General features: G+C 56.5%; 1 protein-coding gene across 8 annotated transcripts in view; it reads right to left on the bottom strand.

Annotated features, from left to right (window-relative positions):
- Positions 1-13,430, bottom strand: part of RASGEF1A (RasGEF domain family member 1A) — an 86,204-nt gene that overhangs the window by 24,979 nt on the left and 47,795 nt on the right. For 2 of the 8 annotated variants that reach the window (XM_053207737.1, XM_053207736.1), the window contains exon 1: positions 12,371-12,393. The exons of 2 other annotated variants lie outside the window; for them this stretch is intronic. Coding sequence is in view for 1 of the 6 variants with exons in the window: in XM_027062592.2 (XP_026918393.2) it covers positions 9,943-9,960 (18 nt within the window). In the remaining 5 variants the exon portion in view is untranslated. Of the gene's footprint in view, positions 1-2,092; positions 3,671-9,686; positions 9,905-9,942; positions 10,120-10,593; positions 10,900-12,370; positions 12,394-13,430 lie in introns of those variants that run through there. 4 more of the 8 variants (XM_053207741.1, XM_027062592.2, XM_053207739.1 and 1 more) reach the window with 4 other exon arrangements.

Below are 13,430 nucleotides of genomic sequence, written 5' to 3'. Positions count from 1 at the left end.
TATTAACTTACGAATCTGCCTGCTGGGGGTGGGGGAAGAGTAGGAAGCTGAGTTCGGTGAGTGAACCAAGGGGCCCAACTCACCTACTGGCTCTGCCGCCCACTGGGGAGGGGCGAAGGGAGTGGGGAGAGGTCCAGGAGCCCTCCTGGTGAGGACAGAGGCTCAGAGACTCACACGGGTTGTGTCTGCATATTCTGTGCCTTGAGGCAACGGCCAGCATCTTGGGGCCTCCTCCCTTCCCCAGCAAAACTAAGGCCTCACCCCCCACTCAAGCAGGACAGGTCAGGTGGCAGAGGCAGTGCCTCCTTCATTTCCCCCATCTTAATCTTAATCTTAATCTTAATCTTCCCTATCCTGCCATCCTGCTGTTTCCCAACTAGTATCACAGACCAGAAAATGGCAGCAAAAGCGGGAGGGCCAGCAGTGGGCAGGTCACTTCACCGTAGCCTCTGGAGTCCTATCTTCATTGCTGGGTGCCGGGGGAGGGGGAGAGACCTGCAGGGTCTTCCCTCCCCCCACCTCCTGGATCCCACTAACTGGCCGGAAAACCTTAGTGGGAGAGCCCAGACTAGCTGGGGGAGCTGCGTGCCAGACCCTTGGGCTGGTGGGGGTGGGGGGTGGTTGGGGGCTGGAAGCCCAGAGGGCGTAGTGCCCACAGCCAGGGAGTGAGGAGCGGTGGGGGGTCTGAAAGGAGACAGGGGGAAGAGGGGGCTGCCCGCCCCAAGCGCAGCCACCTCCCTTCTCCAGGCCTCCCTCCTCTCCCCACTTCTCCGATAACACCTGTTATTCATGACAAGCTCAGTGTCCCCGCCTCTTCACCTCCCCTTCCCACTCCAGTGCCTTGGAGCTGGAGCTGCACCCCTGCACTGGGCATTCAAACCGTCTCAGGCAGTCTCCATCCCCACTAGGGGCCACGTGGCACTGGCAGCTGCCCAGGGACCTGCCAGTGGCTACAGGTCCCTCGGGGCATCATCTGCAAAGGGCACAGGTCACACCTGCTTGAGAGAGTCTGTGTTTGCAGCCCACAGTCACTTCCAGAGATTCTGGTGGGTGCAAGAGCTTCCAGGAGCCAGGACCCTGCAAGCCATACGTCGCCCCAGCCCCCCAGTAACCCCAGGCCTGCCCTCTGGCTTAGGGGGTTGGATCCTGGGCCACTGGGGAGCAGACCTGCTACCCATTCGTCTCTGGCTCCCCCAGCCCCAGGAATGAAGGACCACCCACCACAGCAGAAGGGCGTGAGCAGCCCCCAGCCGGAATTCAGGTACTCCTAAGGCAGGAACCTCCTTCCTGGGGGCTGTCCTCCCCTCCTCAAACCCCAGCCCTCAGATCTCCCTAACTCGGAGTTGATATGTGTCTCCCTTAAGCACCAGAGAGCTCTGGTCCTGTCCGCTGGGGCCACACGCTGCAGATACTTGGGGTCTGGCTGCAAGCATGAGCTGGGGGTCCAGGACACTGGCAGCTGGAGCCCTACCCTCCTCTGTAAAACACCGGCACCTCCAGCACCTGTTTCAACAGGTGGTAGCAAGCGCGCCATGAGGCCACCATGCTCGGGACACGCTCAGTACTCGCTGGTTTGGGTGGACTTGTCAGTTACCCGCTTCCTTCCTGACACAGATTGTGGGGCCTGGTGCTGACCTCTCCCTGATCTCACCTCTCCCTCTCACCTCCCCATGCCCAGGTCAGCCAGTAGGCCCCTCCTTCACACAGGAAGAAAATGGAGAGAAGCTACCCCCTGCTTCCAGGCAGGCAGACCCATTGACTTGGCTGCCCTGCCCTGCCCTGGCCTGAGGGGGCTCTGAGCTGGCTCTGGCCTCGGGGCGGCTGCTTGGCCCCTGCCCAGGGTGGGAAGTGGCAGGGGTGACACGCCCGTGGACAGGTCCTCATCCCTCCTCCCTCTGCACCCCCATGGACTTTCTATCACGGAAGTCCTTGGGAGGACATGGCCTGCCCCCTCCCCGCAGGTCGGGCCAGGGAGCACCCTGCAGCTCCCACCTCTGGATCCTCCCAGCCGGGTGGGCATCTGGAGCTCCTGGAGGACAACGAGTGACAAGAAATCACCTTCACAGATGCCCTGAGGAAGGGCTATATTTACCTCGGCGGACCCTCTGGGCCTGGCAGGGCGGTCCTGGGGCCCTGGGGCCCGGTGGAGGCCTGCAGGCCTGACCCCTGCCAGGAGGCGGCTGCCATGGGAACCAGAGCGAGGCAGCACCTCGCGGGGCGCCTCCTCGACAAAGGCCCGGCCTAGGGAGCGATGCTGATAATTAAAGCTTTGTTACGGACGCATGATTCATTTTTCTCCCTCCGGATTCCTTCCTAGCACCAAATACTATTCGAATTGACTGAAAGAATCTTGCCGTCTCCTCTTCACACTCCAAAGTACAAATTCCGCCGAGCCCGGCTGTTTTCCTCATTTTTTTCCTCCTTCTTTTCTCCCTTTCTGTCCAGTCAGCTTCTTCTGGTGGCTGCTCAAGGGACAGAATGTCATTGTCCACCAATAACCGTCCCATTATTGAGGCCGGAGAGGCCCAAGGACAGAGCAGGTAGGATTTCAGAGAATCCCTGCCCTTTCCCGCAGGGCGGCGGCTGGCATGCTGGCTTCCCACTCAGGCCACTCGGGCCCCGCGTTCCCCGCCCCTTCCCCTCTGGCCTCCCTCCCTCTTGGGCCGACTCCACCGGATTCCACAGGGGTCACCCCAGCACTTCTGCACATGGGCAGGCGACTTGGCCTCCTGGAGGCTGAGCGGGGCACAGGCTGGGACAGGAGAAAGTGCAAACGGAGATAAACTTGGGAGCCAGTCCTGTCATTTCTGGGAGCCCACTCAATGTGCCCCGAAGGAGGAGGGCTGGGGGACTGGGTCACAGACCCCCACCTCGCCTGAAAGCACCCTCTAGGGCCCCCTTTCTATGTGGAGGGTCCACTTGCGGGGCTGCTACTCAGAGCCTGCATAGTCACTAGAGAGAGCTCCGGCCATCAGGCAGGAAGAGCCCAGGCTCCAGGAGGGAATGGGACAGTGAGGGGACCACATCAGAGTTGGGAGTCTTTGAGAGGCAGGGAGTCTGGGCCCCTCAGAATGGATGGGTGTGGTGGGGTACAGGCCACGGCTCAGACCTTTCAGGAGTGAGTGCCAGCCTCCACCTCCGAGGCTGCCTGGGGTTGCTGGGGTATGGAAAAAAAAAAGAACACACAGTTCCTTTATTTTTAAATGACATCTAATTAGGCTGAGCAATGATTTTCCTTTGTGTTTAAAAACAAATAAAAATCAATTTTCTTTGCTTGAATTGTCATCCTCTGGGCAAACGCCCAGAGTGACACCCCTGGGACCCCGCTGCGCTCCAGGAGCAGGAAGGTTCTGTGCCCCAGCCTCTCTGGTGGGCCAGGGAACCATGGCCTTGGCCAGGGGCCACAGCGTCTCAGAAAGACCAAGGCACATGTCTTGACCCTCCAACAAAAAGCTCCCACTTCCTGTGTCCACTCCCTGGACACAGCAGCTTTCCCGCCACACACCCTGTGTCCCCTAGGCTGGGGGCTCATGACCAAGTAGCCAGAACCTGGCCAGCCCCCAGGAGTAGGAGTGGCACCGCTGCCTCTACCTGTCCCCAGGGCAGCACGCTTGCCCACACAAGGCACTTGCTGCTAGCCAGGCAGCCACTGTCCCATTCTCCAGATGAAGGAACAAAGGCTGAAAGGGTGTAAGTCATCAGCCCAGACCTTACAGATCCAAAGTGGAGGGCTGAGATTTGAAGCCTGGTGGGTGTAACCACCACGATCCGGCATAAACCCTAGAGCCACCCGCATGGGCTCAGGAGAAGGGAGAGCAGGTGCACGACAAAGGCAGGTGGGAGCCAGCCCGGCCCCTGCGAGATGGACACCGCCCCGCCCACATGGAGCCACCTGCTTGGAGTGTGTGCAAAGGGGCCCGATGAACTCAGCACTGCAGCGGTGTCGGCAGGGGGGAGGGTGCCAGGCCAGAGCCCGAGGGCCAGCCACAGATGTGCCCCCAGAGTCCCCAGAGAGAAATGTACAGGTGACAGAATGTTGTGGACACAACGCAACAGCCGAATATTAATAAACAAAGGATGAACCAAAAGTCTACCCGCTTGATTAAAAAACTTCCCTAAAACATGTTTTTGCTAAAGAAGGAATGAAAACTCCAATTACAGGGCCTCCTAGGTGACTCAGTCAGTTAAGCACCCAACTCTTGATTTCGGCTCAGATCATGATCTCACGGTTGTGAGACTGAGCCCCACGTCTTGGGATTCTCTCTCTCTCCCTCTCTCTCTCTCTGCCCCCCTCTCTCTTTCAAAAATAAATAAATAAAAGCTTAAAAAAAAAAACCCTCCAATTACAGATACATTAGAGAAATAACCCTTATAAAAAAAAAAAAAAACTCCTCATGAAATTTGATACGTCCAAAGCTATACTCAGAGAAAAATTCATACACTTCAATATATTTTAAGTAAACAAGAAACAACGAAAATGAACTAAGATTCAAAAAGAGCTTCTCAACAAGCAGACCTGCGGCAAAGTAAACTGGAAGAAGGAATTACTAAAAGCGTATTTAACGAAAGAGAGTGGAATTTGCTGGTTGAATTTAATAGCTGATTTTCTTTAGAAACCACAAAATAAAAAGGTAAACCTCTGGCAGTTCTAATCAACAAAAGGGTGGAAGAAAGGGAGGGAGGAAGGAAAGCAGGAGGTGGGGGCGGGGGGAGAGAGGAAATCTAAAATGCAGCTCCTAAGAATGAAAACGGGAATCTGGCCACAGACAGGGACAAGAAACTTTAAAAGAATCGACTCTATAAATCTGTGCTAAAAGATCCGAAAGCATTTTGAACTGGGATATTATTTAGAAAATATAAATAACCAAAATAGACTAAAAACGCTTAAAACCCCAAAAGACCAATAACCATGGTGCAAATTAAGGTAAGCTGACAGCCAACCAGACCTTAGGGAAAAATTAAACCAACTCCTAGCTGAGACAGTTTCTAAAATGAATTATTTCAAGCCTTGGAGAATAAGATAATTTTATACGATATTTAAAGTATTTCAACTACACAATTCATATTGAAAGACTTTCCTATTCATTTTACGAAGCTGACACAACCATGATTTATAAATGTGACAAATATGTCCTGTAATAGAAAGTACATATAAATTCTTACTTATGAATATAGATGAAAAATACCCTAAGCAACTTATCAGTCGAATGAACCTAGAAGCATTTTAAAGCACAATTGACTCTGACCCAGTGGGATTTATTCCAGAAACACGAGGATGATTTAGCTCAGAAAAGCTAGTAAGTCAACACATTAATAGGTCCAAGGAGGAAAGGAATTTGATGATCTTGCTAGATACAGGAAAGCTTTCAATGAAATTTAATATCCATTCTTGGTGAACACTCTTGGCAATTAATGCAGAGGAGCATACTGTTCATGATGAAGAGTATCTATTGAAATTTAGGGCCAATTTCAGAGTTAGTAAAAACATTAGAGGCCTTCTCATTAAAATGAAGATCAAGTCAAGGACAACTGCGATTATTTAATGTTGCTTTGGACCTTTCAGAAAACACAATAAGATAAGAAAATAAATAAAAGATACATTAGAAAGGAAGAGGCAGAATGCTCCTTATGTGCAGGTAATATGATTAATCTCCTAGGTTTTCTAGGAAGCCACACTGAAAATCTGTTCAAACTAATAAGAGGGTTCAACTACCAATTACTTAACATACATTTTTAAAAAATAGTTTACCTATCTACCTCTCCCGGGTACAAGTGTCCCTAACCCCAAAGATATCCCCACTCAGTCTATGTGGAGCAGGTGCTGTGACATTCGTTCCAGCGGCAGCAGTAGGGAGAGGTGTGTGTGAGCACGCCCAGGTGCCCTGGGACCCGCCAGCTCGGCAGGTGTCCCAGCCTTTGGCCAGGGACACAATGTCCACCCAAGTCAGCCGTCTGGCCCACAGCCTGCTTTCCTGGCCACACACCCATGACACTGCACCATTGTGCCCTCTGGGCTGGGCGCTGCCCGTTTCCACCCTCCTCTGGGACCCTGCCAGCCCTCTTCTAAGGATGTTGCTCACAGCCCTGCTGCTCACAGGAAGTCCAGGCTCTGGGATGAATGTCACCTCCTCCTGCCTCCTGGTGCTGCTGCAGCCTTAGACCTTGGAGCCTCGGCTTCCACTTGTGTCACTGGTACAGCGACCTCCTGAGGGTTAAGGGAGACCCATGAGCTGGCCCCCAGGTCCTCTGACTCATACCTGCCAGCCCCACCTCAGGCAGGGGCGGCTAGTACGGCAGCCACACTGACATTTGGGAAATGCCGTGGGCTTGGCCCCAGCCAGGCAGGCGGGTGTGAGCAGGATGGCGAGGGCAGGGTTATTCCACCAGAGGCAGAGGTGCAGGGCAGTGGGTTTGTCAGAGAAACCCTGCCTATGACAAGGAGGCCACAGGGCCAGAAGCTGCAGGACTCCAGAGGGGGGAGGGCAAAGAACCCCAGTAAAGGCCCCTGGCTGCCCTCCTTCTCCTGAGACCCCAAGACCCCGGTGCCTTCGGCCATACGCTCTCACCCGACTGCTCACCCCACGGCCCCTCAACCTGTCTGCCTCTGGGATTCCCCACAGGGACCAACTGGCCCTGAACCTGGCACAGTGGAGGCATCCTGGTCTGGGAGCCAGTTCTGCCCCTGACCTCCGGGCTGAACTCAGGTAAGCCAGGACCCCGTGGGCCTCACTTTCCGCATGTGTAAAACAAGGAGACAGAACTAAGCAGTCTCCACAGGCCATTTCCAGCTCTCATATTTGTTCCTTCCTTCCCTCACTTAGTCAGTCAGCAAACATCCATGAAGTCCTACTGACCTGTGCTGCACCCTTGGAAATGGAAGAACCCACGGACCTCAGCATCTGCCAGGGCAGACAGATATAACACCACAGAGCAGTACGAGCAACTCAGGACCAGGGTCCGTGCCAGATACCAAGGAAGCACAAGGGTGGGGGGACTAACTCTGTAGAAAGAAGTTAAGGAGGGCTTCCTGGAGGAGGTGATTTTGAGATGGGCTTCCAAGGATGACCAGAGGTTTTCCAGAAGCTTAGGAGAAGAGCAAGGAGATACAACTGCTCTCCTGACCGACACAGCCCTCCTCTGCTCACTCACCAGTGGCTGCCCCGGAGGGTGAGGTCCAAGAAGCCCCGAGGTACGGAGGGTGCAGACAGCTTCCACAGATACAGCTCCAACATAGGCTGTGTCATTCCTGAGCAAAACCCTGCCCATTCCCCCCAGCAGCCCTCCGTACCGCCCAGCCCTTGAAGACAGCACCACTGTGGTCCTGTGCTTGGTGGGTACAGGACCTGCCAGCAGTGCTGAACCCAGTGCTCTTGCACCCTGGCCAGCCCCCTGGCCCACAGCAGCCAACACAAGTCAACACAAGATTCTGCAGCTCCCTCAGTCCGTCCTGCTGCCCCTGGTGAAGTTCACACAAAGGGTCCCCGGCCCAGCTGGCAGGCCCAGCAAGACGGTGGTGTGGTGCCTGGGGCAGCAGGGGCCCAGGACCAGGCTGTCCTGAGCCAGCAGGCACAGGGGTAGCAGTGTGGTCAGGGGGCAGCAAGGGACCCACAGGGTAGGGCAAGCTGGGGCTCCAAATTAGCACTCTGCGCCAGACCTCTGCCCATGCTCTCTCTCTCTCGCCTGCCCACCCCATTGCTAGGTGACCTCTCCCCAGGGGATGTCAAACTGTTGCTGCCTCTTGCCCACCCCCCACCATTCCACCTGCATCCCTTCCCACCTCTCGCTGAGACCAATGCCCTCCTTCCTGGAGTCAGCCTGCCTCTCCCCGTCTCCAGCACCACATCTCAGCCACGAGAAAGGCCTCTTGCTCTAATTCAGAGTGTGTCCAGATCGGCCCTTCTCTCCCCGACCCCTGCCTCCCTGGTCTGAGCTCCTGGGCCACTGTGCTGGTCCCACTGTCCTCTCCCTCTCACCTGCTCTGCTCCTGACATCCAGCCTCCGGTCGGCCTCTGGACACGCAGGCCTCTTCAAAGCCCCGCCTGGTGTTGTCCTGGTGTGCCCCTCCACTCCCATTGCCATCTACCTCCTTCCCTGCCCTCTCTCAGGTCCTCATGCACACGTCACACATGCAGAGACCTCCCCAAACTGTCCTACCCAAGGTACAAACAGCACCCCCTCAGTGGTGGTCACTACACTGGGCCCTAGCTGCCAGGCCAAGCAGGCTTGTCACTATTGGTCCTAGTGAGACTGAGGCCACATGACTCGTCCAGCTCAAGAGCAGCAAGGAGAAGTGACAGGGGGCGCTCTGTGCTGGGGCATTAAAATACTAGCGCTGGAGACCGTCTCCCCCTCTGCCACGGAACCTGTCAGCCTGAGGCCTTGAGTGAAGAAGGCTTAGAGCAGAGTCCAATTTGCATTGTGTTGTTAAAAGCCACTGGATTCCGTGGAGTTTTTTTTGTTTCTGCAGATAACCTAAACTATTCTGACTGATGTTCCCGCCCTAGATCCTATTCCTCTTTCTTGCTTCACTTTTTCTCTTTATCACTTAGCCACCATGCAACATTCCATATTGTATTTAAGTTTTTCCTAAGTTTATTTTTTTTAAGAAATCTCTACACCCGAACACGGGGCTTGAACCCATGACCCCGGGATCAAGAGTTGCACACTCTTCTAACCGAGCCAGCCAGGTGCCACTCACATTGCATTTATTGACAGGGCTTTCTCCCCATCCTCAAGCGTGAGCTCTATGAGGACAGTGACTGTCGTGTGTTTGGTCCCCTGCTGAATTCACAGTACCCGCACACAACAAGTGTTTAATCAATTCACCAAATAGGTGAATTAACGAAGCAACAAATGAGTCCTGTATCTTTGGCACAGCCAGGGCCGGCCAGCTCAGCTGAGGCCTTCTTCCGTGCCCTCACCCACACTGGGCCTGAGCTCCCAGGTCTGTGCGGTCAGCTACACGCTGAGGGGGCTTGGGACAGTGACAGCACCCTGTACCTGAATCACACCGCCAGTCCATCTCAAAGGGTGGCTTCTAACAAAGAGCCACAGAAATGCATCACATTGCCTCATGCTCAGGATTAAGTCTCAGTTCCCTACCTGAGCCATCCAGAAAGGAAGCTGCCCCTTACCTTGGAGCCCATGCTCCTTGAAGCCCCTCCCCCCCGCCCCAGCTCAGTCTCCTTAAATACGCAGGCATTCATGTGCCCACACAGGCACAACCCTGCCCCCATACACACCTCTCCCTCCTCCTCTCCCGCTCTCACTCCCCATATATAAACATGCCTGCATTTTCGCATACTCTCACTCTCGCCCACACATGGCACACACACAGACACACCTCCCACGTACCCACTTCATCACAGACCTCCTCCTCTCCCCCACCTCCTCCAGGGCAAACAGGTGGTTCTGTGCCCGTCAAGCCTGGGAAAGGGTTCAGGGTCGTCCTGGCTCTAACAAGCCTGCCTGCCAGTCCCAGGGCAGCCATCCCGCTCCTTGCCTTGCTGCCGGGGGTGCTGTCTCCTGCCTCTCTGGCCCTGTTCACACCACAGGGGCCCCCACTAGGTTTGCAAGAACCCCCCCCCCCCAGCCATAGATGATCATTGGCATCAGCAAGCCATACCCGAAAGAGGGCAGCGGCAGCCTGAGCCACCCATGGGTTCTGAGCCCTGGGCGCCGCCCACCTGGCAGCAGGTGCCCCACTGCGGACACGCAGAGGGAGTGGTTCCCAAGGGCAGCCTCCTTCTGAGCCGAGCCAGGCCACAGATGTTCCGGATGGTCTCACTAGTTGCCGAAGGTCAGCGCCTCTTCCCGAGCTCTCGGCGGCGCAAGAACCCCCTGCCCCCGGTCTTGCTGCAACCAAGGGGTTGCCTTGCGTGCTCACCCACGTCGCCGCCTCGCGACCCGCTGCCCCGCACCTGCCACGTGCCGCATCCCTACCTGGGGCTCCAGAAACATCCTGGCTGCCTACACCCCGCGCCGTGCCCTGGCGCTGCAAGCGCCCCGCGTGCGGCCGCTCCTCTCCTCGAGCGCCCGGGAAGCTCCCGCCCCCCGACCCCGCCCGCGGGCTTCTCCATACCCGCTGCCCTCCGGCTCGCAGCCTCCTGAGGGGCGGGGCGGGGCGGGGCCGGGGGCGGGGAAAGCGGAGGGGCTGGGTGGGGTCGAGGACCTCTTGGCCCGGCCAAAAAAGGGGCGGAACCTGGGCCGCGGGCGGGGCCGGGAGGGCGGGGGCGTCGGGAGTGGGCGTGGCGCGGCGCGGCGGGGCGGGGAAGGGGAGAGGGCCTGAGCGGCGGGTCGCCGCTGGGAGGGTGGTGGGGAAGGGACAGGGGTAGGGGCACCGCGAGGGGCGCGGCGGGGGAAGCTCGCGCGGGCCTGGCGCTGGGTTTCGGGCGCGGAGCGAGGCATCAGTCGGGCGGCCGCACCAGCGCGTCGGTGCTGGGTGGCGCCGGTGTGCCACCGCGCGAAGCGGTGCTCTGTGGGTCCAGACTCCGTGCGGGACGCGAGCAGTGTTGGTGAGATCCCGCTCCCGGGAGGCCCCACTGGAACCCCATCTCCTCCCTTTGAGCCTCTCCGCGACCTTTGCGACCTCACCTCATCGTAGATATTCACTACAGAGCTACGGCAGGTGCTCGGCCAGCACTTGGCTTGAGTGCTTCCCCTGAAGGGGCGCTCACTCTGGCCCCAAGCGGCACACGTAACTCAGTTCTTCCATTTCCTTGCGTGAACACAGGGGACACGGCAGCTGCTTTTGTGGGAGGACTAATCTGAAACACGGTTTAGGGTTGGGCCTGGCACATGGCAGAGTCAGGCGTCATTCCACCCCCAGAAGCCACAGCGTTCGGAAGAAATCCTGTCAGGTGACAGGTCACCCCCTCCACCGTGTGCCTGCCGTGGACCCCAACCCAGGCTCTCAGAATTTGTATGGAAAAGATGGACTGAGCAGAGAGCACCCTTCCTGGGAGATCTGGAACTGGAGAGCCCAGAGGCTGAGTTGGGAGACCAAGCTGGGGTGGGACTATGAGGGAGTCACCACTAGAGAGGAACAGGGACATTCTCAGCTTGCACATTGTAGAGAGGAGGAGGGGGTGCTCAGAGAGAGGCTGACACAAGCCCAACAGGGCTCATGAGCAAGCCCGGGGCACGGATGGGCAGAGGTGACCCTGTCTGTGTCCAGACCAGTCCCTGGATGCCTACCCTCTGCCCAGTGAGACAGCCATCTCTCCTCCCACTCCCCCTTCTTCTTTGCCCGCTGTCTTAGCAGTCCCAAGATTGGCCACCGGGCTGAGTGTCGGTGGACAGTTATTTCTGTCTTGTTTAATTAGGGGCTGTGCAGGGTCCACTCGGTGAGTGCAAGAGTTTGGAAACAGGTGTCTTTCTCTTGGAGCTCTGCCCACCGCCCCCTCATTTTCTCTGCTAGGACTGGAGCCCAGCACTCACTGCTGTAGCACCTGCACGGTTAACTACAGCCTGGTACGGCTCCTGTGGGCGGGCAATGGGGGCGGTGAGGAGCACCAGGCAGCGAAGGCCAGGGCCACAGACCACTGGCACACCAGCCCTCCAAGCTTTCACACTGTCCTTTCCCCCTGATGCTTCTGCATCCCATTTCAGGCCAGCTGGAGGATACGGAGTTCATGGTGGCCTCTGCAGGGGACTTGTAGCACAAGCACCAGCCTGGGCTTTTAGGTCCTGGGCCTGTCTGGCCACCTCACCCCTTCAGATGGCTTCAGAGCACCAAGAGGGTGAGGCCTAGGGCCTAGGGCCAGGGCCTAGGTTCTCGCCCTGGGGAAGCCTGCCAGGCACCCTGTGGCCCTCAGCTCTAGCCCACAACCCTGCCTGACATCTGGGCCCTAAGCTGGCCACAGTATTGTCTCAGGATGTCCATGTGGGCAATTAACACCCCTGCTGCCACCTGCACCCAGAGCAGGCCTTCTCCTCTGCTGCTCTAGATGGTACAGCCCAGAGGAGGTGGCTGAGCTGATACGCAGCCCCACGGCACCTTCTTATAGTCACAGAGCCATTTCCCCTAGGTGCTCACTCACAGACTTCACCTGCATCCCCAAGGACCTCAATAAAGTAGATGCTTCCCCAGGAGGAAGGAGGGCCCCTCTGCCCATTGTCTCCACAATGGGAATGTCCTTGCAGACACAGAGGGCACTTTGTCCTTTGCTCACAGGTGTGACATCAGCATTCTGTGTGTGTCTGGGCTGCATTTATATCCTTCCTGGTGCCCAAAGAGGCAGGGAGGTGGGCATGCCAGGGCTGATGCCTGCTGGAGTGTTCCCTTGCTTGAAGCTGTGGGCGGAGCTGGATGCAGGGAGCAAGATCTTGTAGGGAGGGCTTGTGGGGACTGACAGAAGGATCTTGTTACCTTGCCAGATTTGGCTTTAAACGTGGAGAATGAGCCAGGTGCGGTGTGGCCAGTAGACCTTCGCCGGAGGCTTCTGGAAAGGCAAAGCACACAGAAGAGAGGCCCCAGATGATGTGGATGTGGGTCGGACATGAGGCCAAGAACAGCACGTCAATCCTGGGACCATGAGAGGATGCTCCGAGATGGCAGAGCAAAGAGCAGGGCAGCCTGAGTCTGGGATGATGCTGACCCTGGACGTGCTCACAAGTGCTGACAACTGGGACAGATGGGACAGCTGGACAGGAGCCCACTGCAACAGGTTCCTAATCAGTGTCCCTGCTTCCACCCACGCTTGCTCAGCACAGTGGCCCAAGGCGAAGGGCCTTGTTAAATCCTGAGTCAGGTCTAGTCCTCTCCTGCCCAGAACCCCCATGAAATGCCAGCCAGAGTCCCGGTGACCTGGTGACCTGCCCCATCTGAGACCTGCCACCTTCCACTCACCACTCGCTCACTCTGTACCAGTCCCCACAGGCCTGCCGCCCTCCCTCTGCCTGCAGTGCTCTTCCTGTAGGTCCTTACAGACACGTCACCTCCTCGGTGACATATTCACAGTGTTTAACCTCCACCCCCGCACCTCCTCCCCCACTGAACTTTTCTCCTCACTTTACTGTAGTCCACACATCCTTTCCACTTCCTTATTTGTTAGTCTCCTCTAGGGAGAGAATTCGGGCTCTGTGAGTTCAGAGCCTTTGTCTGTTTTACTCACTGCTGTGCCCCAGTGACTGTGACGTTTGTGCATGGGGGCACCTGGCCCTGATCCGTTGAATAAATGTGTGTCTGTGTATGTCTGTGTATATATGTGCAGATGTAGATGTAGATATCCAGCACGGGCCTTATACCCAGAATATATAAAGAACTCATACAAATCAAAAAAAAGTCAAGAGACCAATTTTTAAAAAACGGGCAAGAGACTCGAAGAAGCATTTCACGAGAAAGGATCTCCAAAATGGTGATGAACGTAAGAAAAAGGAAATGACACTCAACTACACTCGTCATCGGGGAAGGAACATAAAAACCACAC

The sequence above is a fragment of the Acinonyx jubatus genome, chromosome D2 (assembly GCF_027475565.1).
Source record: "Acinonyx jubatus isolate Ajub_Pintada_27869175 chromosome D2, VMU_Ajub_asm_v1.0, whole genome shotgun sequence".
Classification (NCBI taxonomy): domain Eukaryota; kingdom Metazoa; phylum Chordata; class Mammalia; order Carnivora; family Felidae; genus Acinonyx; species Acinonyx jubatus.
The sequence above is the reverse complement of the archived record's forward strand: the minus strand, read 5'-3'. Positions and strand labels throughout refer to the sequence as shown.